Source organism: Pezoporus flaviventris, unplaced genomic scaffold (genome assembly GCF_033815535.1).
Source record: "Pezoporus flaviventris isolate CSIRO_AGI_PZ_B2104156 unplaced genomic scaffold, CSIRO_AGI_Pfla_v1 ptg000008l, whole genome shotgun sequence".
NCBI lineage: Eukaryota > Metazoa > Chordata > Aves > Psittaciformes > Psittacidae > Pezoporus > Pezoporus flaviventris.
In genome coordinates this window covers 2,476,721-2,496,886 of record NW_026892556.1, presented here as the reverse complement: position 1 = coordinate 2,496,886, position 20,166 = coordinate 2,476,721, and the positions used below count along the sequence as shown (strand labels likewise).

Sequence of the window (20,166 nt, the reverse complement as noted above, 5' to 3'; positions counted from 1 at the left end):
CCTCCCTCCCTCCCTCCCGCTTCATAAACCCCCAAGAGTCTGACACAAACACGCTTTGGTTGCTAGCAGTAAACATGGATTATTACATTCTTCCGTCTCCTCGTAGACAATCGTGGGAGTCGAGGCTTTCGCACCCGGGGACACCCCCTCGTGAGGGACGTCTTCTCCTCATCGTACATTCAAACGCTCCCGTGTTCCAGCAGGACCCTGAGTGTGCAGCCTCACTGGCCCCTAATGCATAGTGCCCAGCGCCTGCGAGCCGAGCGTGGGCAGGGGAGGGGGGTGATGATGCAGCAATTTAGTTCATTATTGTCAAGACACGGGAAGAACCACCATGGGAAGAGCGAGGAGATGTAACTCAACCCCATCTTCTCCAGTGGGGCTTCCCGTTACAGAAAAAAACTCCCTGTTTTCTTGGATCCCGGTACCACGCTGGCTCCGGGGGGGGAAAACCTGAGTGATTCTCTAAGCCATTTACTTCAGCCTAGGACAGGGATGGTTACAGAGCTCCTGCCCCTTGCAGCTCTGTGTGGGGGCAGTACACAGAGGACATCCTCTCTCCCTCATCCATAACCTATTGGATGCTTTGGCTATATATTTTTTTTTTCCTTTTTCTTCTTTTTTCCTCTTGCCTTTTGTAAACAATAATCAAGGAGAATACTGAGAGAAACGGGAAGTTTGACAGAGGTCTTGACACACACTATAGACATCTAGCAGAAAAAACACCAAACCATTAAACAGGGGGCAAGGGGGGGGGAAGGTCCTACACGATTCTTGAAGACAGAATGAGGGGTGGCAGCAGTTTCCCTGCCACAACCGAGGTGCCAGGGGAAGGCCAACAGCCCCCAACAACACGGCAGCAGGGCTGAGGCGCAAGGCTTAGACGCGCAGCCCAGTGCACTCTTATTGCATTTACCCCGTTCAGCCAAAAGCTGTTTTGCTGAAGTAGTTTTGTACTGATCCCGTTGCTAGTCAAGAACTTATAAAGTCCTTCCCCACACCCTCCCAAGAAGAGACCACCACCTCACCATTACAACTACGGGAGCAGGGCAGGCAGCCAAGGAGCTGCTCTCCATCCTCCGTGTGCTGCAGGGCAGAGAAAAGCCTCAGAGGGGTCACTGGGCTCCAGCAGCCTCAGCAAGCCCCATCCATGAGGATGGAGTAGGTGCTCCCCGTCTGCTCCAGCCCTGCTCTGCACCTAAACCTATTGCTACCTAAAACCCAGCAGAAACAGCACCCGTGTCCTGACATGCCAGCACAGGAAGGCTCCAGCCAGCCCCCAGGCTGCAAGTGGAGTGTTAATGCCCCAAAACCAGGGATCCAGAGTTTACCCCAGCCATTGTGAGCCAGCATTTGGGAGAAGCCAGGAAGGGAGAAGAAAGAAGAAGCAGTTGTACCTCCCTTGGACTTGGGTCCACCTTGGCACCAGGCCCCTTGTCCCAGGAGGTCACAGCAGCCTTTTGCCTGAGGCTGAGTTAGGGCAGGGGAGACTGAGGTTATCCTCAATCCCAACAACCTCCCTGGCCACTGCCTGCTCTTGCCATGTCCCCCTGAACAGGCTGGGACCCCCATCCTGGCTTTCCAGCCCCCAGCCACACGGCACCAGCCTGCTGGGAGCCTGTGCAACATCCCAGCCCGCAGGCAATGGGAGGACTTGGACATGGGGCAGACTGGAGTGTTCCCATTGGGACAGCAGGGAGGGGACATTGGAGCATAAACAGGAGAGAGAAATGGAGGACAGTCCTCAAAAGCCACCAGGCTGGGGGAAAATCTGGAGTTGAGGAGCCAAAATGGGCTCTAGCAGCTGTTCCCATGGCACTGCCTGGCTTCTCCATCCCCACACACTGATCTACAGACCCAAACTCCTCCTCAGTCCATGGGGAAGGGAAAGAGACTCTTATTAAATCACAGTTAAAAAGAAAACAAATCCCAAACACACCAAAAAACACCACTGAAAAGCTTGACAACGACAGTCCACCTGGCAAACATCCAGTGAGGTAGAGCTACACTTCCAATACTAACTTGGTCATGGTTTTGTGCTGTTAGAAAAAGCCTTCCTCTCTGTCCAGCACTGGGCTACAGAAGCATTTTATCCCTGAGATTGCTTCAATACCTGAGAATAACTTGCAGGAATTATGTCCTTTCTCTCTCTCTCTTTTTTTCTTTTTTTTTCCCTTTTTTTTTCTTAAAGATTAAAATATACAAAAATACAAAACCAGAATATTTATATTAAAAAAAAAAAAAAATCAAAAAAAAAACCCACCAAAGACGACAAACAAACCCAAAGATACGTCATTCACGCACGTCCTAGTGCAGGTTTCACTTGGTGTTGGCTTTGACATGGACCAGGGGGGCTGCCCACCGGGGCAATAAATAAAGGCAAGACTTAGGGGGGGGCGGTGGGGAGGGGGGACAGCAGCAGATAACAACCGGGGCACCTTTTCCCTCTGCCCCTGGGGAGCCTCAGCCCAGGAGTAGGGGGTGGGCAGGAGGAGCAGAGACGTGGCTTTGCCCTGCATGAGTTTAAGCCATGGCTGGATCTGTGCGAGCAGAGGGTTCTGTCCTCAGCCTCTGAGGGAAACGCTGCCAGCAGCATCCCTGGGAGCTGGCTCTGCCCAACACTTAGGGAGGAGCATTTCTGCTCTGTGAAGCCCTCCTACTCCCCAGCTCTGCATTTCAGAGGCAGGGAGAAGCCTTAGAGGGGAGGAGCTGGCTGCATAAACCACCTTGTGCTCTCTGGGCTGGCACTTAGGAAGAGGTAGGGGGAAAATAAGTGTTTTTCTTTCGACTTGATCTTCCCCAAGCTGCAGCTCGCAGCCCGCAGCAGGCAGCGTTAGCCCAGACCCCAGAGATGCCCCATTTCCTTCCAGACTGAGCCCAAAGCTGGGCTCTGCTGCTTTCAGCAGTGGGGCAACCACAGAGAAACTGCAAATCCCCAGATCAATCTGCAAGTGAGAAACTATGAGGGGACCCGTGGGGCCAGCCCACAGCATCTCCCCAGTGCTCTGCAGCCAGCCTTCCCCTCTTGGCCTTCCTCCTTGCAGCAGAGCGGGATGGGGCAGGCATAGGAGTGGGTCCCCTGCCGCTCATCCAAGCCATGCTAGAGCCTGCTTGAAACTCAGGAGAACAAGGAGCCATAAGCTCCTCCCTGAGGTGTCGCTTCTCTGCTCCTCCTCCCAGAGACGCTATTGCCTGGCTTCCTTTAGGAGAAGAATAAAGTTAGATGAAATACAGGTTTGGTTCTTTTTAGCTGGAAGAGGTGTGTTGGGCCCTGCTTCCCCTATGTTTGGAACAAGCCATCCTGATTAAAGGCAGAGCTTTTCCCAGGCTGGGAACAGGGGGAAAAGGTCTGTGCGGGGACACCAGGTCCCTGCCATGAGCACTGCTGCCTTCCCTCCCCAGTCTTTCACCCTGCCGTCCATCCTCCAAGCCCCCGCGGCTGCCCCGTTGCCTTGCCAAAGCCTTTTCATCCCGGTGGAAGCCCCCTCTCCCTGCCGCCCACCATCATTCCCGGGTTTCGGGGAGGAGGGCCGAGCTGTGCATGTCCTCCTCCTCTCGGAAGTAGGCAGGTTTGCCCTGCGAGCTGGGGGACTGCTGTGCTTTCGCGGGGCAGTTGGCGACCATGTGGCTGATGCTCTGGCAGAAGTGGCATTTCTTGGGCTGCGGCGGGAGCTTGCACTCTTTGGCATGGTGGTCCAGCCCACCACAGTTGTAGCATCTGCGGGGGGGGGAGGAGAGAGATTCCAGGAGGAGAAATACAATGAGGTGGGATGCTGCCGCTGGCCGTGCTTGGGACCCGTCTGGCTCCACAGCCAGCGCTGGGCTTCACATGGGTGGCTGCTGCAGGGATGTGGGGCAGGCTCCCTGGGGGTGAATGGTGGCCCTGGGCTTGGTCCCTGCAGAGCCCCGTCTCAGCCAGTTTGGGCCTGGCTCAGTGGTGTTGCTGGTACCCAGGAGATGGCAGCAAACCCCTGCACTGAAACCAAGCATGGGGACAAAAAGCAGGGATGCTGGGGGGGCTTCCACCTCTCTGGCTCCATCATGGTTCTGGCTCCTGTGATACAGACCCTGCACCCAGGGTTCCATGCTATGGACCAAAAGTCTGCAGCAGCACAGGAACAGGCAATAGGACAACAGCTCAGTTACAGGGACTCTGGCCACCAATGCTGGGACAAACCCCAGATGTGGTTTCTCTTGTGGCTGTACCCTTGCAGCACTCATCCCCTCAGGTGCCACAGAGCAGTGTGGGCAGAGGAAGCTGCTGCCTTGTGTGCATTTGAAATCCTGCATCCATCCAGGACAGCCACAACCCTTTTCTCTTTCCTTTTCCTTCCCCATCCCTTTCTGACTCATTTGAGAACTCACTTGTGTGTGAAATGCCAGGTTGGCTGGGCAGCATCCACTGGGAAAGCCAGGATAACGCCTCTTGGGGCAGCCAGGATGGAAGGGATGGGAGAGGAGTGGGGGGATGAAGGGCTGGCCACAAACTCGCCCTGGGGCTCCCGGCCTCACCGTGGAGATGCTGCCAGGATGTCCGGCCCTTTCCTTCCCACAAGGAAGGGTTTCTCTCCAAGAAAATTACCCATGCCCAGCACGGATCCCCCCGCCGAGGGCAGCGGCCGCCCGGGGTGTCCCTGACCTCTGCCCTTCACTGCTGCTTTGCTGCCCTTTCCCCACCAAGCTGCATCTGCCACTCATTAACCACTAAAGGAAGCTGCTTTCCCAGAGGAGGGGTCACTGCCTGCCCCACTGGACCCAAACCCGTCCCCATGCTGCAGGCAGGGTGCTGGGCAGCTCCTGGTACCCGCAGGGCTTAGACCCTGCCCTGGATCGAGTCACCTCTTACCGGTCTCCTTTCGATCTGCGTTTCTGGAGGCTCTTGCCCTTGGGTCTCCTCTCGCTGCCGATGCAGAAGACACCTCCCGGGCCGGTCACCCGGATGGACTCCAAACCTTTGGATGACTTCTTGAAGGTGAACTCGACAGCTTCGCCCTCCTTCAGGCTGCGGAAACCCTCCATGTGGAGCTTGCTCTGGGGGGGAACAGGGAATGGATGGGGGTCAGCACAGAGCCAGGGGCTCCGGGCACACAATAAGCAAACACCTCCCATGGCACAAGAGCTGACATCTCCCCCATGGCCATACCTTGTGGGGGGATGGATATCAGGGACCAAGCACCTTCATCTCCATGAAGTCTCTGGAGCCCCATTTGATAACACAGAGCCTTTAGTGAGCTGAGGCAGCTGGCTAAGTGGGGCTCACTGGTTTGGCAAGCAAGGGCCAGCAGAGCCAGTTCTGACCCAAATGTCAACAGGGTTCTCTGCAAAATGCTGACTCTGCACTCCAAAACAGCCCCTTGTTCCCAAGAATAGACAAGAGCTGCCCCTGCACCTCCTGGCACCTGGGGCTGCTCGAAGGGAGATACAGAACATCATTATAAAAAGACAAAAGGATCTCAAGGCTTTGCAAAGGCACATACAGCCCTGCTCGTGGCAGGACCCATACCAAGGCCAGGGGGCTGGAAGCTGGCACTGCTGGCCCAGGGTCCCAGCCCAGCCAGCCCCCTTGCTTCAAGCCATTTAATTACCTCCAATAATTCATCAAGCAGCTGTTTGGCCCTGGGTTGTCACTGTGGGGAACATCTCCTGTCCCTCCCAGGGTTGCCACATCGGTCACAGTGCAATTTAACCTGAGACTTCATAAAGACCCAGGCTGGGAAGGGAGGCTATGAAATGGCTAAAAAATCCATTCCACTTCCATAAGTCCTGCCCATGACAAGGGGGGTTGGAAATAGATGATCTTTAGGTCCTTTCCAATCCAAACCAGTCTGTGATTCTATGATTTTAGCAGAAAAAAATCATAAGGAGCTGAGCTGGACGATGCAGCCAATACATCTCTTGCCCCTCTGTACCAGCAAGTGCTGCCGTGAGCATCAGTGCAGGACCACTGCATCCCGGCAGCGATCCAAGCAGGGCTTTTGCTCCAGGTCTTAGCGGAGCTCAAACGAGCACGAGCAAAGAGTTAAGAGGGATTTGCTGGCAGAGGGAGGAGCAGCTCCAGGGGCTCGGGATTCAGGCTGGGGATTCCCGGCGCCAACGCCTGCGCGGCTGCAGCGGGACCCTGCATTTATGAATGGAGCATCTCCCCCATTCATCCTGGTGAGTTCCCGTCACGTGGGCCGCGGCCGCCCATTCTTCCCGCACCGAGAGCCTCCATGCACACGCTGCTGGGTGCGTGGCCGGGTCCCCTCTTCCATCCCAACCCCACCAGGGCCCACGTGGAAACACCCCACATGAAAACAAAGAGGGAGGAATTGGAGTTGTTGGGGTTTAGAAGTGATTGGTTTTCACAGGGTCTTGCAGGACACGGTGCCTGTGTCCCTGGGCGCATGGGGGACTGGGAATGCAGCAGAGCTCGAGGAACAAACCTTGAGACCCCTTTTTCTGCTTTTGCCCCCCCCCCCCCCCCCCCCAGTTCTGTGTTTGGGGGCCCAGCTCTGGGTGGGACAGACCCATTGGGCTGGGACAAGTCACCCACATCCACCAGGTCCACTTTCCTGCTGGAGTGGGGTCCAGAGCAGGCCAGATGGGGTTGTCTGAAACCTTTGCTTTCTGACCCACTCTGCTCCCAGAAGGGAGAACCAAACCATAAGCTATGGGGTCCCCAGTGACAACAAAGACATGACAGGGTCTTACAGCAACCTCTGCCCATCCATGGCTATGCTGGGTAGTCCCACCACCAGTGGCAAACACCCTTCCATACTCAGCACAACAGCCAAATGCTGCTCCCAAACTCCAACTCAGCTTTCCCCTACTACTGAGCGGCACCAGGAGGATGCTGAGAATCACTCAAGCAAGACCACTGTGTCCAAAGCAGCTACCAGCAGAGCACAAGAGGTGCTTAGCTCAGTCTCAGCACCTTGGGGTCGGTCACCACCCTGTGTGAGGTGGTTTGGGCCACAGGGGCTGCCACAGATGGTGGATTTGCCCCACTCCATCAGCAGCAGCGTTTTGGGGGTGAGGAGCTGAGCACCACTCCATGGTGAGCATCACTTTTACGGCCCAGGAGGCGGCTGCAGGACAAGAGCCAGGTCCTCCCGCAGATCCTGATGGGGTGTTTACAGCCCCAGCAGCCCAGCTGTGTTTACACTATGGACATGAAAACCCCCAGGCACCCAGCCCCAAGCCTCAGGACAAAGCCAAGCCATGGCTAGGGGGGACCCTGGCACACAGAGGCTGGACACCCCCCCCAACCCCCCGGCTCACAGCCCGTGCCTTGGGCACCATCACCCGTGGGCAGCCAAACTGCTACACCCCGTGAGCCACCCGCTACCCCCATGGTGAGGAAGAGGAGGAAGCGCTGGGACAGAAGCTGCCGCAACATGACGGGGAAGCGATTTGTTTTCCAGGAGCGGGTGAGGATGACAACCGCCCCCCCGGCCCCCGGCCCCCTCCACCAAAAGGCCAAAGGAAACGCCCTCTCCCCAGGGAAGGAAGGGGGGCAGCGGCCGGGGCGCCCCAGCTCTCCCCCCACCGAAGCCTTTTGATGTGAGCTGCGGAGTGGCTGGTGGTCCCTGCGCATCCCCCCTGCCCCCTTCCCAAAACACACACATTGCTGGCATTCCTCTGTTATCAGATAGGTAATCAAACTGCAGCCCATTGAATTAGCTGCATACCTCCTGCATCTGAAAGGAAGGGGCCCAGAGCCCCTGCCCCACACCACACACAAAGCCGGAGCCTTCCCAGGCCTCCGCACACACACACACACACCCCCAAAAAATAAAGAGAGGAAGGGGGGGATTGGAGCAAGCCGGGGATGCTGGGGATGGGGGGGGAGCGCAGGGGAGGGCCAGGGCCGGGAGCCACCGGCCAGCGAGAACAAAGGGCCAGCGGCGGCCGCGCTCCCCCTGCCCAAATTCCAGGAGTTCCAGGCCACGGTGGGGGGAGGAAGGGTGGGCGGCATGGCCGCGGCCCCCTGACCCCCTGCAGCCCCTCACCCAGGGGAGCTGGGTCTCACCCGCTGGGTGCTGGGTTTTAGGTCCCATGATGGAGCTGAGGGGTCAGTCCTGGGGGGGGGGATGGTTTTGTATGGGGGGTGTAGGGTGACCCTCTGGGCTTGGGATCACAAAGCATTGCCATCCTCATCATCAAACTGCTTTAAAGCATAGCCGAGCGCAAAGGGGTTTTTTGTCATCATTAGGGTCCAGAGTTAACCAGTGGGACAAGGAACAGAAGCAGAGCTGGCACGGCTTCACCCAGCTCTCTGTGACCCCCCCACCAAGCATCACAGTGGGCACCTCTCTGCTTTTCCACCCATCCCACTCTCCAGCAGCTCTGTGGTTATTTATGGCAGACAAAGACACAGCACGTGAGCAGATGAGCGCTGCCCATCACCCCTGCACCCCACCTGCACACGGGTGCCTTCATCCCTCTTCTTCCTCCCACTCATCACAGATCCCAGCGTTGCCCCTCCCAGAGGGGTGACACCGTGGAGCATCCCAAAATCCAGCCACTGCTCCCCGAAATGCCAGGCTCCTGTTCACCCCCTCCCAACCAACCAGGCTCCGGAGGGGCTCGGCAAGCCCCGGGGTCACCATTGTCCCCGTGGCCTCCCCAGCGCGACACAAGGGGACGTTTATTCCCATCCAGCCCCGGCCACTCAATCAAACCATCTTTGTGTCCAGAGGGGCCTGGGGCGGAGCGGCCGCTGCACCTCGCCTCTCGCTGCGCGGGAACCTTCCAGCCCTTTAAACGTCCATCCCTGGACAACCGGCCGGGTTGGGATGCTGCGTTAGGAGCCGCTGCGGGAACGCGAGCGGCAGCGCTGAGCCATGCGCAGCACCTCGGGCAGCCCGACCCCGCTCCAGTGCCTTGTGCCTCAGTTTCCCCCGCCCTACAGAGGGGAAGCGGCCCACAGGGGTGAGGAAGGGTGGACCCCGGCATGTCCCAGTGGTGGACACAGGGACTGCTGTGCCCCCATCACTGCACCCCACTTTCACCCACAGGTTCAGCCAGCACTCTCAGCTACACCCAGGGCTCCTCAACCACTGTGCTGCCCTCCTCCCCGGCCTCAGCACCCCTCTGTCCCCAAAGCCACCACAGCATCCCTGCCCCCCAAAATCCCTTGTTCTGCTCAAGCTGTCCCTGTGCTGATGGCACCAAGGCATCCGCTGACCTGGTTGGGGTGCAGCCATCTTCACCCCACCGTGATCCCAAAGGACTCCTCCCAGGGGAGCAGCCCCAGCCCTCGGCCACCCCCAGCCCTGCAGGGCTCAGGCTGGGTGCAGAGCAGCCCTGTCCATGGCTCCTGCACTGGTGTGCACTGGCTCACCCAGTACTGGGGGCACAGCTCCTATTGCCACCAGGCAATGCCATCGCCATCCCGCTGGGATGCAGCAGCCTCAGCCCAGCTCCCAGCCCTGTTCCAGCAGAGCTGGGCACTGCCCCACAGCAAGCAGCCCCCAAAGCACATTTGGGCAGGGTTTAGCTCTGTGACCCAAGCCCCCATGCCCCAGCAGGGCCACCATCGGCCATGAGGCCAGCAGGGAAACATCCCTCTGCCTTCACAGCCCCTTCATGGATCCATCCCGGAGCAAAGCCCTTCCCTCTCTCCAAACCACCCAGGAAATCTCCCGGTGCCGGCATTTCAAGGGCCAGGGACTGCGCTGCTGCTATTTTTGGGCTCACACACGTAAGGCTTGCAGCAGGGATCATCCCGTGTCCCTTCCTGCACCTCAGCCCCGCACAAGCACCCGGCGGATGCTCCTCGGGAAAGAGGGTCCTTCCTTAGCTCCGGGGGCTTGTGCAGAGATAAAGATGATGCCTGTGATGAGCCCATCAGGGCGAGCACAGGGGATTTAGCAGAACATTACCAAGGCTTTCCAGTGTCTCCCTACTGTCATCTGGAGCAATAACCCCATGGATTTATTCCCCAAATCAAGTAAAACCAAAATAAAACCATTTTACTACCAAAGCAACTGCACTCGCACCTCGTTTTCCACCATAAACCAGCAACATTGAACGGTAGATACTGGTTATGGAAAAGAAAGCATTCACCACAGCATTAACCCTGCTACCGGCCCGAAATTCACACTTTCAGCTCCCTTAGTTGTGCTTTTCCCCACCCAGAAGGTCCCAAACCCTCCTGCACTTCCCAGACGAGATCAGCGTTAACCTCATACTCCCACATTAAAGCAGGGGCACGGCCGGGAACAGGAGCGCATCTTCCATCAGGGATTCTGTCTTCATCCCACTTTTACTGGGAGTAAATAGGGAAAAGGAAACGCTGGAGCTGAGAGGGGCAGGGGCAGGGTCTCGCCAAGCCAGCGGCTCCATCCCAGCCGGCCCCAGCTCCATCCCTGGCTTTAACGGGAGCAATCCCATTCATTTGGGCCATTTTATCTGGGAGACCATTTAAGGGTGTTTTCTCTCGCTGCCCCTCACCCTGGGGCTGAGAGGGGGAGCTGGGGGAAGGGATGTGCCTGCAGCCATCAGTTAATCTTTAGACAGAGACAGGAGGCTTTTTTTGTGTGTGTGGGGATGGAATAAAGCTGCTCTCTTTCACCATTCGCCATCAGGATGCGGAGATGCCATTTTAGTCCAGGGGCTACTTAAAAAGCCGAAACAAACCAAAAACCAAACCAACAAAGAACCAAACCAAACATTTGATCCTACTGGATTTTCTCCAAAGCAAAGCTCCAACAGTTTCTCTCCAGGGAATCTCTTCCCCAGGGACACACGTAACGCTGGTGCTACTGGGTCCTGCAGCCACCCACACCAGCACCTTGGGGTGACCCTGGTCCCAGAGATCAAATGCAGGAGCGATGCACACGAGAAAGCAGAAAAAGATATTAAACGTGCCCTGGGTCTCTGTGAGCATCACGGGTCCAATGCACTGACCCAAAGAGCTGCTCTGAAGGGTTCCCCCTTTGCTGCACCCCAGCTCTGCACACACAAGATCCCTCCAGCTGGATCCTGCCCTGCACCCCGGAGCTGGGAAAGGGCAGCCCATGGGAAGGCTGGACTATGGTCCCCGATAGAGAAGTCCTTCCTTGTGCCCCTGCCTTTGCTCAGGGATGGAGCTGCCTCCAAACATGTGCTTTTATTTCTGCTTTTATGTCATGCTGGTGGCTTGGTTGGCACCAAACCCTGCTGCATGCAGGGGGTCAGCACGAGTGCAGGTTGCAGCTGAGCTGGTTGAGTGCAGTTGAGTGCTGGTTGCAGCTGAATGCAGGTTGCAACCTGAACAACAGCCATCATCCTCCTGCATCCCGTTCCCTGCCCCACTGAATGGGGATGCAGCCTGTCGCCAACTGCCACTGCTCCGGGGATGGCAGCCCCCAAGGGACTTCAGGGGAACCAAAGCCCTCCATGCTGTCCTGGGCACTCAGGCAGGACAGGGGGGCCACATCCCAGCCCCAGCGGGTGTAACTGTGTGCACGGCCTTATGTCCCCACAAGGACACATAGGACCACATCACTGAGATGCCGGTGACCAAAAGCCCCATGGCCACAGCAGCTGCAGGGTACCAGCGATGCCCTGCATCGTACCAGCGGTGCCCCGCGTCTCTCTTTGCAAGCATCATGAGAAGGAACAAGAAACGTAACAAGTAAAGTTGCCTTTATCAGGGTTTTCGACCCATCAGCTTGGAGAAAAGCCCGGAGACACGGAGCCAAGCAGCTCCCAGGGGCTGAACAGCCCCCCGGGATGGCAGAGCCAGGTCTGGGCTGTGCTCCCCGCTCCTGCTCCGGTCAGCGGCGCTGAGCCCTGGAGCCACTGCATGGGCAGGTTTTCTCCTCTCCCGTTTTCCAGGTCGCTTTCCCCTGTAACACTCCTGTAAGCGATGCTCAGAGCCACAGCGTGGGCCCGGGAGCCACATCCGCAGGGAACCACCGCAGCTTTGGGCTTGTCACCAGCACCAGCCTGATTTCTGCCACCCTCAGCCCTTTGCCTCCCCCGGGAGGACCTGCTCTGTGCTTCATCCCCCCTTATCTCCTCACTGCCCCCAAATGAATCCATCTCCAGTGTCCAGGGGAGGCATTTGAACCCAAATGCCTCATTTTTAGCTCATAATGTGAGGGAAAGGCAGCCCGAAGAGCCCTGTTAGTCTCCTGTCCTGCCGAGATTTTAATCTCTTTGTGATCAGATAAAGGGAGAGGGAGATGGAGACGCGCTCCCTGCAGAGAAGGGCCATTCAGACCTGGTTCCTGTAATAAAGTGATTTAATAGATCTAAAGAGGCCAATTCCCTTCTTTCTCCCACAATTACTTCCTGTGGGTCATCATTCACATATGTAAATGAAGAGGGGAAGGAGGAGGTTATGGGGTGCTCTGTGGTGTTAAACCCCAATAGCTGGCTTGGAGCACCCCAAGCCCTCTGTGTTGTCTCCCCTGGTTGTGGCTTTTGCCCTCCGAGGCCTGACTCCCTCTGTGGGAAGCAGAGCGGGCACTGGCTCTTGGGAAGCGCCTGGATGCTGGGATGGGAAAAGCATCAGTAGAAGGGGCACAAAAAAGCCACCCAAAAGCAACAAGCCCGGAATGGGAGTGTGGGTTTGGTCCCTCTGTGAGGAGGGGCCGGGGCTGAGCCAGTGCTGGGATGCTCCATGGTGGGAGACCAGCCCTGGCTGTTCTGCTGCAGGCAAGCAGCGACTTTGTGCCACCAGTAAGAGGGGCAGGAGGCAAAGCCCGACCTGAACGGGAAACACCATCAGCCCAAAGCTGCCCCACTTCTGGTGGTCCAAACCCCCTTGGCAGCCACACACACACTGTCCCTCTGCTACCCAAAATACCCACTTCCACCCAGCGTCCTCTGCATCTCCTGAATGCGGCAAACCCTGCACACGGGACCCCATGGGGAGCACCAGGAGGCTGCACCTCTCCCGGGCGGTGGGATACTCCCGGCAGAGGCAACCAAGCCAATTCTCTTTTCCTACAGGAATGTGAGCAAGAGCAATCAGGAAACCAGACTGTCCATGGGCAATAAACCCCCAGGAGAAGGGCGGGAGGCTTCCCCCACGGGCACCAGGTCCCGCTGTGCTACATTGAGATGCAAAGACCCATTTGCTCTCAGAGCACCAGGATCCAGGTTTCGGTTTTCGCTGGCTGATTTGGAGCCCTCACCTCCAATCCCAGCTGCGCAGGGTGGTAGCTCCGACCAAGGCAATTTAACCATGCTGAAGTCAATGAGAAGGGATTTGCTTCTCCCACCTTCACTTGCTAAACTGCCATAGCCCTGCCTTGGAGTAGGCACTGTGAGAGCCCTGCACAGCCCCAGGCTCAGTCTTGCACCCCCATCCTATCCGCAGGCCACAGGCTCGACCCAAATCTGGGGGGATTTGGGCCCATGGAGAGCAGCAGCCACTGATGCCGGGCTGGCCCCGGGGCTCCCCATAGCCATCAACCTCTTGTTGCCTCAGCCCAAATGCCATGTGGCTGCTCCCAACCATACCCACAAAACCACTTGTGCTTGCAGTACAGATCCAGAGCTCACTCTGCTCTCCAGCCCGGGTGGCAGCCGCTTTCCCAGGGTGACTGGCATGGGTCACGCTCATCACACAGACGCAAGCACTGGCCCCGATTTGAGCACTATGGAATCAAACAGTTTGGGTTAGAAGGGACCTTAAAGCTCATCCACTTCCACCCCCCTGCCACAGGCAGGGACACCTTCCACTAGAGCAGCTTGCTCCAAACCATCTCCAAACCCATTCCCCCACGAGGTGTGGAGGGGTTTAAGCAACTGCAGCCCCAAATCCACAACTCCCCTCAACGTAGGATTACAGACACGTGCGGGGCTTCCCCAGTCAGCAAGGTGCTTGTGCATCAAATCCGGACACAAAACTGCCACTAGAACACAGGATCCACGGGTTCACATACACCTCACACGCCTTTGTGCGACCCGCAACCGAAAGAAGGGGCCCGAGCAGAGATATCCCCGACTCCGGGAAAGCCCGGTCCTGCACCCGTGCCTGGCTCAGGGCTCCAGGACCCTGCGCCGCGGGAAAACCAGCTCTTCCCCGGGTCCTTCCGTGGAGGGAGCAGCATCCCTGCTCCAGCACATCCCGCGGGCACCTGCTCCCCGACTCCAGGGGCTCCTCAGGGAACCGCGATGGGAAAATTAAACCGTTCGGGGATCAGCTTACAGGGCCGGTCCCCGGAGAGGAGCCCTGGGCTGCATCGGGGCGAGCGGCCGTGCCCGACCTCCGGGAAAACGCACCCGGGGGACCCCGGCTTCCCCGGGATGCCGAGCTGGGATGGGGGAAGCGGCGTGGGGTCCCCATCCGGCCCCGCATCCTCCCAGGGGCTGCCCCTCGCTTCCCTCCCCAGAACCCAGCGGTGGATCCGGCTCCGTACCTGGTGCACGAAGACATCGACGGGCGAGTCCAGGGTCGCGCCGCCCTTGGCGGTCATGGAGAGGAAGCCGAAGCCCATGCGGACATTGAACCATTTACAGATGCCGGAGCCGTGCAGAGGCTGAGATTCGTTCTCGGCCTTGGGCGAGTCTCCGGCCGGTTCCTCGCCCGGCTTCGCACCTGGAGAGAGACCCACGGGGCCGCTGAGCAGGAGGCTGGGGGAGCCGCGGGTCCCCCCGGCCCAGCCGCCCCGCACCCGGCCAGCAGAAAGAGCCCCCCAATCCTTCTGGGGCTTCCGGGGCTGGAAAAGGCAAGGAAAAAGATAGAGCCCCCCCAAACCCACCCGAGCAGAGCGGTCGGCTCTGCCCCCACGTGTGCGTGGGGATCGCCCCAGGAGCGGGACAAAACGAAGGCATGACCCAGGCGGTGCGTGCGGTGGGGGCCCTAAATCCGTTGTCCCCGTGGAAACGTTAAAAACGAAAAAAAAAAAAAAAATAAAACATTAAAAAAATCACACTCCCCCCCCCCCCCCCAAAAAAAAAACCAAAATAATTTAAGAATAAAGAGAAAAAAGAAAAAACACAACTAAAAATCCAAACCTACCAAAAAAGGGGAAAAACTGCCCCAAAACACCCACCCGAAATCCCCTTGTCCCCAGGCAGCCACGCTGGAGCGAGGCTCTCCCCCGCCGTCAGCATCCCCCCGCTGCACGCCCCCTCCCCGCTCCCAAATAACCCCACAGCCACCACCGGCCCCAAACTTTGGGCTCATCCTTGGGCTGGGGGGGAGCGGTGTGAAAACCAAATAAATAACCCTATCCCTGCCCCCCAAACCCCCCCAGAGCTGCAGCGGGGGAGCGGGGCCACGCCGGGCCCGGCCTCGCTGCTGGGGTGCGGCGGGGCTGGATCTGGGGGGGTCCCGCACACACCACCCCCCCCATGCGAGCTCTGTTATTAATAATCGCGGAGCCGAGGCGGGCTGAGACAATAATATAACTTAACCTGCAAACTGCTGGTTGGAAACAGACCCCATCCCGACACTGGCTCGCAAATCCCGAGTTGTGGCTGTGACCGCCTCCTCCTCCTCCTCCTCCTCCTCCCTCCTCCTCCTCCTCCTCCTCGGCCAGCTTTGAGGGTATCGGCCCAAAAAAAAAAAAACAACCCCCAAAAAAAAAGCAAAAAAAAAAAAAAGAGGAGGAAAGGAAAAAAAAAAAAACCAAAAAAACCCCAACCCAACAAAAAAAGCGGCTCAGACCCCGCCGGGAGGGAGCCGGGAGCGGTTTGACTCCATCTTCCCTCCAACAATAGGGGGGAGGGAGCGGGAGGGGTTTCTCAAAGGCTCCCAAATTCTCGCAGACAATAGCAGCCCCCGCCCCCCCCCTCCCTTTCCCCCCCCCCCCACCCCAGGACCCACCCGCGGGGCCGGGGGGGGGGGGTGGGGGGCGGCACCGGGCCCCGCTCCACCATCCCGTCCCCACGTGATCCTAATTAACACCCCCACCCCCCCAACCCTGGTAATAGCGACACATTCCGGGAGGGATTTGGAAGGGGGGGGGCAGTGTGTGTGGAGGGTTGACCCCCCCCCCCCCCCAGCTTAGGGGCGAGGCCACCTGTCAATGGAGACGTGAGTCCCGGGGGGTGGCACCCCGAGGGCTGGGGGCTCATCCACCTCGCTTCTCCGTTCTCCCCCCCCCCCCCCGCCGTGGTCCCCCCCACGAGTGGAACCACCTGCAAGCCGTGTCCCGGGACAGGAACCGGGACCAGGCTGATCCACCACGGGGGGGGGGGGGGGGGAGCGGTTATCCGGGACACCGGGGGCTTCCCGCGCCCCCAGCCCCATCCCGTGTCCAACGAGTGAGCCAAGCACCCCCGGGGCCTTTCCCCCCCCCCCGGCCCGGTGGCAGAGCCTGCCCTCCCGCCGGCGGTGCGGATGGGGGGGGTGGAATGGTCCGGAGCCCCCCAGGCCGGGCGGGGACAAAGGGCGAGTGACCAGGGCTCCATTTCCGGCGGCGGACAATGCCCCGCTGCCGGCCTGGCCCGTGGGGGCACAGCGCCGCCCGCAGCCCCTCCCGGGCTGTGTTGGGGTACGTGGTGACCCCCCAGAATGGGGCTGAGCGGGCAGTGCCGCCCCCCCCCCCCCCCCCCCCCCCGAGGGAATGGTTGGGGGGGGTTGCATTGACAGCGGCCGCCCCACGCAGGACTCGCTCCCCGTGGTATCACTGAGGGGATCCGGGGGGGGTGGGGGGGGCAGTGAGCTGAGGGGGAGGGGGGGGCACCCCGGGGATCCCAGTGTCACCCGTGGGACCCCCCCCACCGGGGCCCGGTCGGTGCTACCGGTAAGATCCCGCGTGGGGCAGCCCCGCGCGAAGGCTCCGCGGCGGTGGCGCTGGCCATGGTGCTGAACGGCCCCGGCCCTGTCCAGGGTCCTGCAAGACTGCCTTCCTCCTCCCGCCCTTCCTCCTCTTCCTCCCGCCCTTCTTCTTCCTCCTCCTCCTGCCCACCACCAAGGCTGCCTACACCCGAGGGCTCCGCTTTGCTCCTTCCCCGCAAAGCCGAGCGGGGCTGGGGTAGCAGCGGCGGGGGGAGAACTTCTCCCTGCAGGAAAATGGGGCAGCCTTCGGGAGGAGGCAGCTGGGGCTGCCCCCCAGGACGTCAGAGCTCTGCAGCTCCCTCAGCTGGGTCCCCACGGGTGGAGCAGGAGGTGCCCGTGACCTGCCCACAGCAGCGTTAATTCCATGATGCTCATAGGGTGTTTCCTCATCTTTACGGTGTTTTTAATGGGGACGGACCAGGAGGCTGAGGAAACTCCACTGGTCTCTTATTAACATCAGTCCTGACTCAAATCCAACGAGCAGCCCCTCGTCTGCCACTGCAGGACAGCAGAGTCCAGCCGGGTGCTTCCCGGGCACAGACCCGGATCCCCATTCCCACCCACAACCAGGCTTGGGCAGCCTGCAGAGCTCTGTACCCGGGGCTGGTGAGAGGGGAACCACGGTTCCCCTCTTGCTCCTGCTCCCCTCTCCTTGCCGGCACCCACGGCCGCCCCGGGTGGGGATCCGCTGCGGGAGCACTCCCGGTGGCTGCGTGCATCTGTCACCCCCTCCTGGCCGCCGGGGGCTGGGTCCGCGGGTTCCGTGTGTTCCCGTTCTCCCGTCTGTGGGATAAGTCGGGTAAGAGGGAAGGAGGAGGAGGGGGAACCCAAGACTTGCAGGAGACCCCTCCGTGTGTCTCTGTCCCTCCTTCCAGCCCATCTCCTTCCATGCTCCCCACCTTTTGCCAGCGATTTAGGGAGGACACAGCCGGCTGCCTGCGCATTTTGCTCCCGTGCTTCTGCCCATGAGGAAGGGCAGCCCTGGGAAACAGCTCCATCCCTTCGTTCCTGGAGGGAACACCCCAGTGCCAGCAGCCGCATAGCCTGGGGACAGTGTCCTGAGGCAGAAAGGACACCCTGAGTGGTGCGGGCAGTGGGCAGAAGCATGGAGGTACAGGGGAAGAATGTGGTGAGGAATGAGCCCTTGTTTCCTCCAAACCAAATCCTTCAGAACACAACCCATTACCATGCACCAGCTTCCCTCCTCCCCAGCCCCTTCCTGATGGACAGGAGGGACCCACAGTCCCCTGGGACACTTTTCTGTTTAAACTCATCAAGTTTCTCCGCATCACCCAATTCCTGCCCATCCTCGCTGATTCCCATCCAAGTGATGCAGCCACATCCCTGGGCAGTGTCCTTTTACCTCCCAATCCCCTGTACCGCAGCCCCTCGGCAGCAACAGCCCCACACCATATTTCCGTGTGTGGTGTATTTGTTTTTGGGGGGCCTGTTGAATGGGAAATGCGAAAGGGAAGGGGACTCCTTCCTGTTCTTTCAGAACCGGGCGCTGCGCCCTGCTCGCCTTCAAGGGAATAGCCGGCGGAGCGGGCGCTTGCACAAATAATGGCTTCATTAGATTGAAAGAAGTGGACAGTGACCTCACCGAAATGGACTTTCTGACCCCTGCTGACCTCTGGCCCCGGCTCTGACAGCCTCTAAATCTTCCCCCTCGCGGCACGGCCGGGGCAAGGGCAGGCAATGCTCTGCCAAAGCCCAGTGCCGGAGGTGCTGCCCGTGGTCCGGCATCAGGGACCACACGGTGCTGCCAGCGGACTGCCTGGCCCCAGGCAGGTCCTGAGCCTGGCAGAATGGGGCCCTGAGCCTGGCAGGATGAGGCTCAAGGATGTGCAAAGCCTGGGCACATGGGTCACAGCTTTGGCAGAGATTGGGACTGGTGTCCTCACTGCAAACAAAACCCATCCCTGGGGAGGTGAAGGGCCCTTGGCAATAGCGTTATTGGGGCTGTGGCTCCGCCACCGTCTCCCATCTCACCACATGCCCATCGAGAAAGCACAGACCAGCTCAAAAGCAGCCTCCAAGCCCCTGCCAGGGAAAGCTGAGCCATATCCCTGTGCATCCCACAGGCACAACCCACCTGGCTGCACACAGACACAGACAGACCTCCTCCAGCCCCCACTGAGCCTACCTCCACCTCCCTCCCATGAGCAAAGACTCTTCCCTGCAGCCTCCACAGCCCAGGGCACTGCCAGGCACCCAGCACCCAGTCTGCTGGTGGGGAAACTGAGGCACAAGGAGGGTGCCAGTGGGTGCCTGTGCAATGGGAACCCCCACCAGGGTCTCCACACCAGCGCTCCCCAAGGCTGGCACTTGCCTCCCATGGCACAGCCCCAGTGCTGGCAGTAAGCCCCTCGCATCCCAGTGCCACCACCTCCCTCCTCCCCATCCTTGCACGCTCACTGCTGACCTTTGGCTATGAAGCAATCAATAACAGAAGCCATGGTGCTGCTACTCCCTCCTCACCAGCTCCCTACACCCCACACACCCCCCGTGCCTCAAACAAGGCTCTTCGGGATTGAGGGATGCTCTGGTACCTGCCAACACTAGGGACACGGGGCTGAGGGTTCATTAACCTGCTGGAGACACAAGTGTGCTTGCAAGGATGCTCTCATTGGGCACCCCATTCCCAGCACTCCAAGAGGCTGGGGCTGCTTTCCAGCTCCAGGGTGTCAGTGGAACCCCACACTTCTGGGTTTGGGGCTCTGAGGTCCCTACAGAGAGACCATCAGAAATGGGGCTTCCCAGAGAATTGGCACTCATCAAGGGAAAAGCAAGGATTGTGCCTGGGTGGTGACCTGCCTGGATGCTGCCTGGGGCCAGGATTCCCCATGGATTCACTGCCTTTTGGGTAAGGCAGGATGAGGTGAAGCCGGATATCGACGGTCCTGGCCTGGAGCGATGGGTTGTGCACACGTTCAGTCACTCCCTTTGATAAAAGACCTTGGGCAGCAGCTGATTGATCAGCTGTAAAGTGGGGATTGATCAGGATTTCAGCCCCATACATATTCCAGCTCCCTGATAAAGGGAAATCGATAGCTGAAAGAGATATTCCCCCGAGGCAGCAGGCTCCAGCAGACCAGGGCTCACAGGTTTCCCCTCACCCCCTAAATCCTCCCACCCCGGTTCAAGCCTTGCCCCTCCCAACAGCGAACTCAGGCAGTGGGAGACAAAACTGCTTTGGGGCAGCTGGGATGGGAAGGGGGCCGGGCATGGCAGGATGAGGATGCTGAGAGGGGACAGAGCCTCCCCTCCCACCGCTGAACTCACCTCCCAAAGCATCACCGTGCCCTGCAGCTTCCTCCCCTCACCGGTGGTCGGGCCCAAACCCTGGGCATGGCGATGCCACCAGCACCCTCTGCTGCCGGGAATCCTGGTTCCGTGGATGGTCTGGGGACCAGCGTTGGATGCTGCTGCTGGGAAGTCCGCAGCTTCCC

At 59.2% G+C, this 20,166-nt stretch overlaps 2 protein-coding genes across 2 annotated transcripts in view; both read right to left on the bottom strand.

Annotated features, from left to right (window-relative positions):
• Window positions 1–20,166, bottom strand: part of RPS6KA1 (ribosomal protein S6 kinase A1) — a 328,808-nt gene that overhangs the window by 71,047 nt on the left and 237,595 nt on the right. The gene's annotated exons all lie outside the window — the stretch shown is intronic.
• On the bottom strand, window positions 2,619–15,422 carry LIN28A (lin-28 homolog A). Its single transcript, XM_061449727.1, has 4 exons — window positions 15,346–15,422; window positions 14,346–14,524; window positions 4,847–5,031; window positions 2,619–3,718 (listed from the first exon to the last, which is right to left on the bottom strand). The coding sequence occupies exons 1-4, from the start codon at window positions 15,374–15,376 to the stop codon at window positions 3,505–3,507; spliced, it is 609 nt and encodes a 202-aa protein (XP_061305711.1). The 5' UTR covers window positions 15,377–15,422; the 3' UTR covers window positions 2,619–3,504.

Bases quoted from the DNA above. Each gene is read 5' to 3' on its own strand.
- LIN28A (XM_061449727.1), bottom strand. From the start codon at position 15,376: ATGGGGTCTGTTTCCAACCAGCAGTTTGCAG. The intron at 5,032-14,345 runs GTACGGAGCCGG...GTTCCCCCCCAG, and splicing joins TCGATGTCTTCGTGCACCAG to AGCAAGCTCCACATGGAGGG. The intron at 3,719-4,846 runs GTAAGAGGTGAC...CCCCCCCCGCAG, and splicing joins CGCAGATCGAAAGGAGACCG to ATGCTACAACTGTGGTGGGC.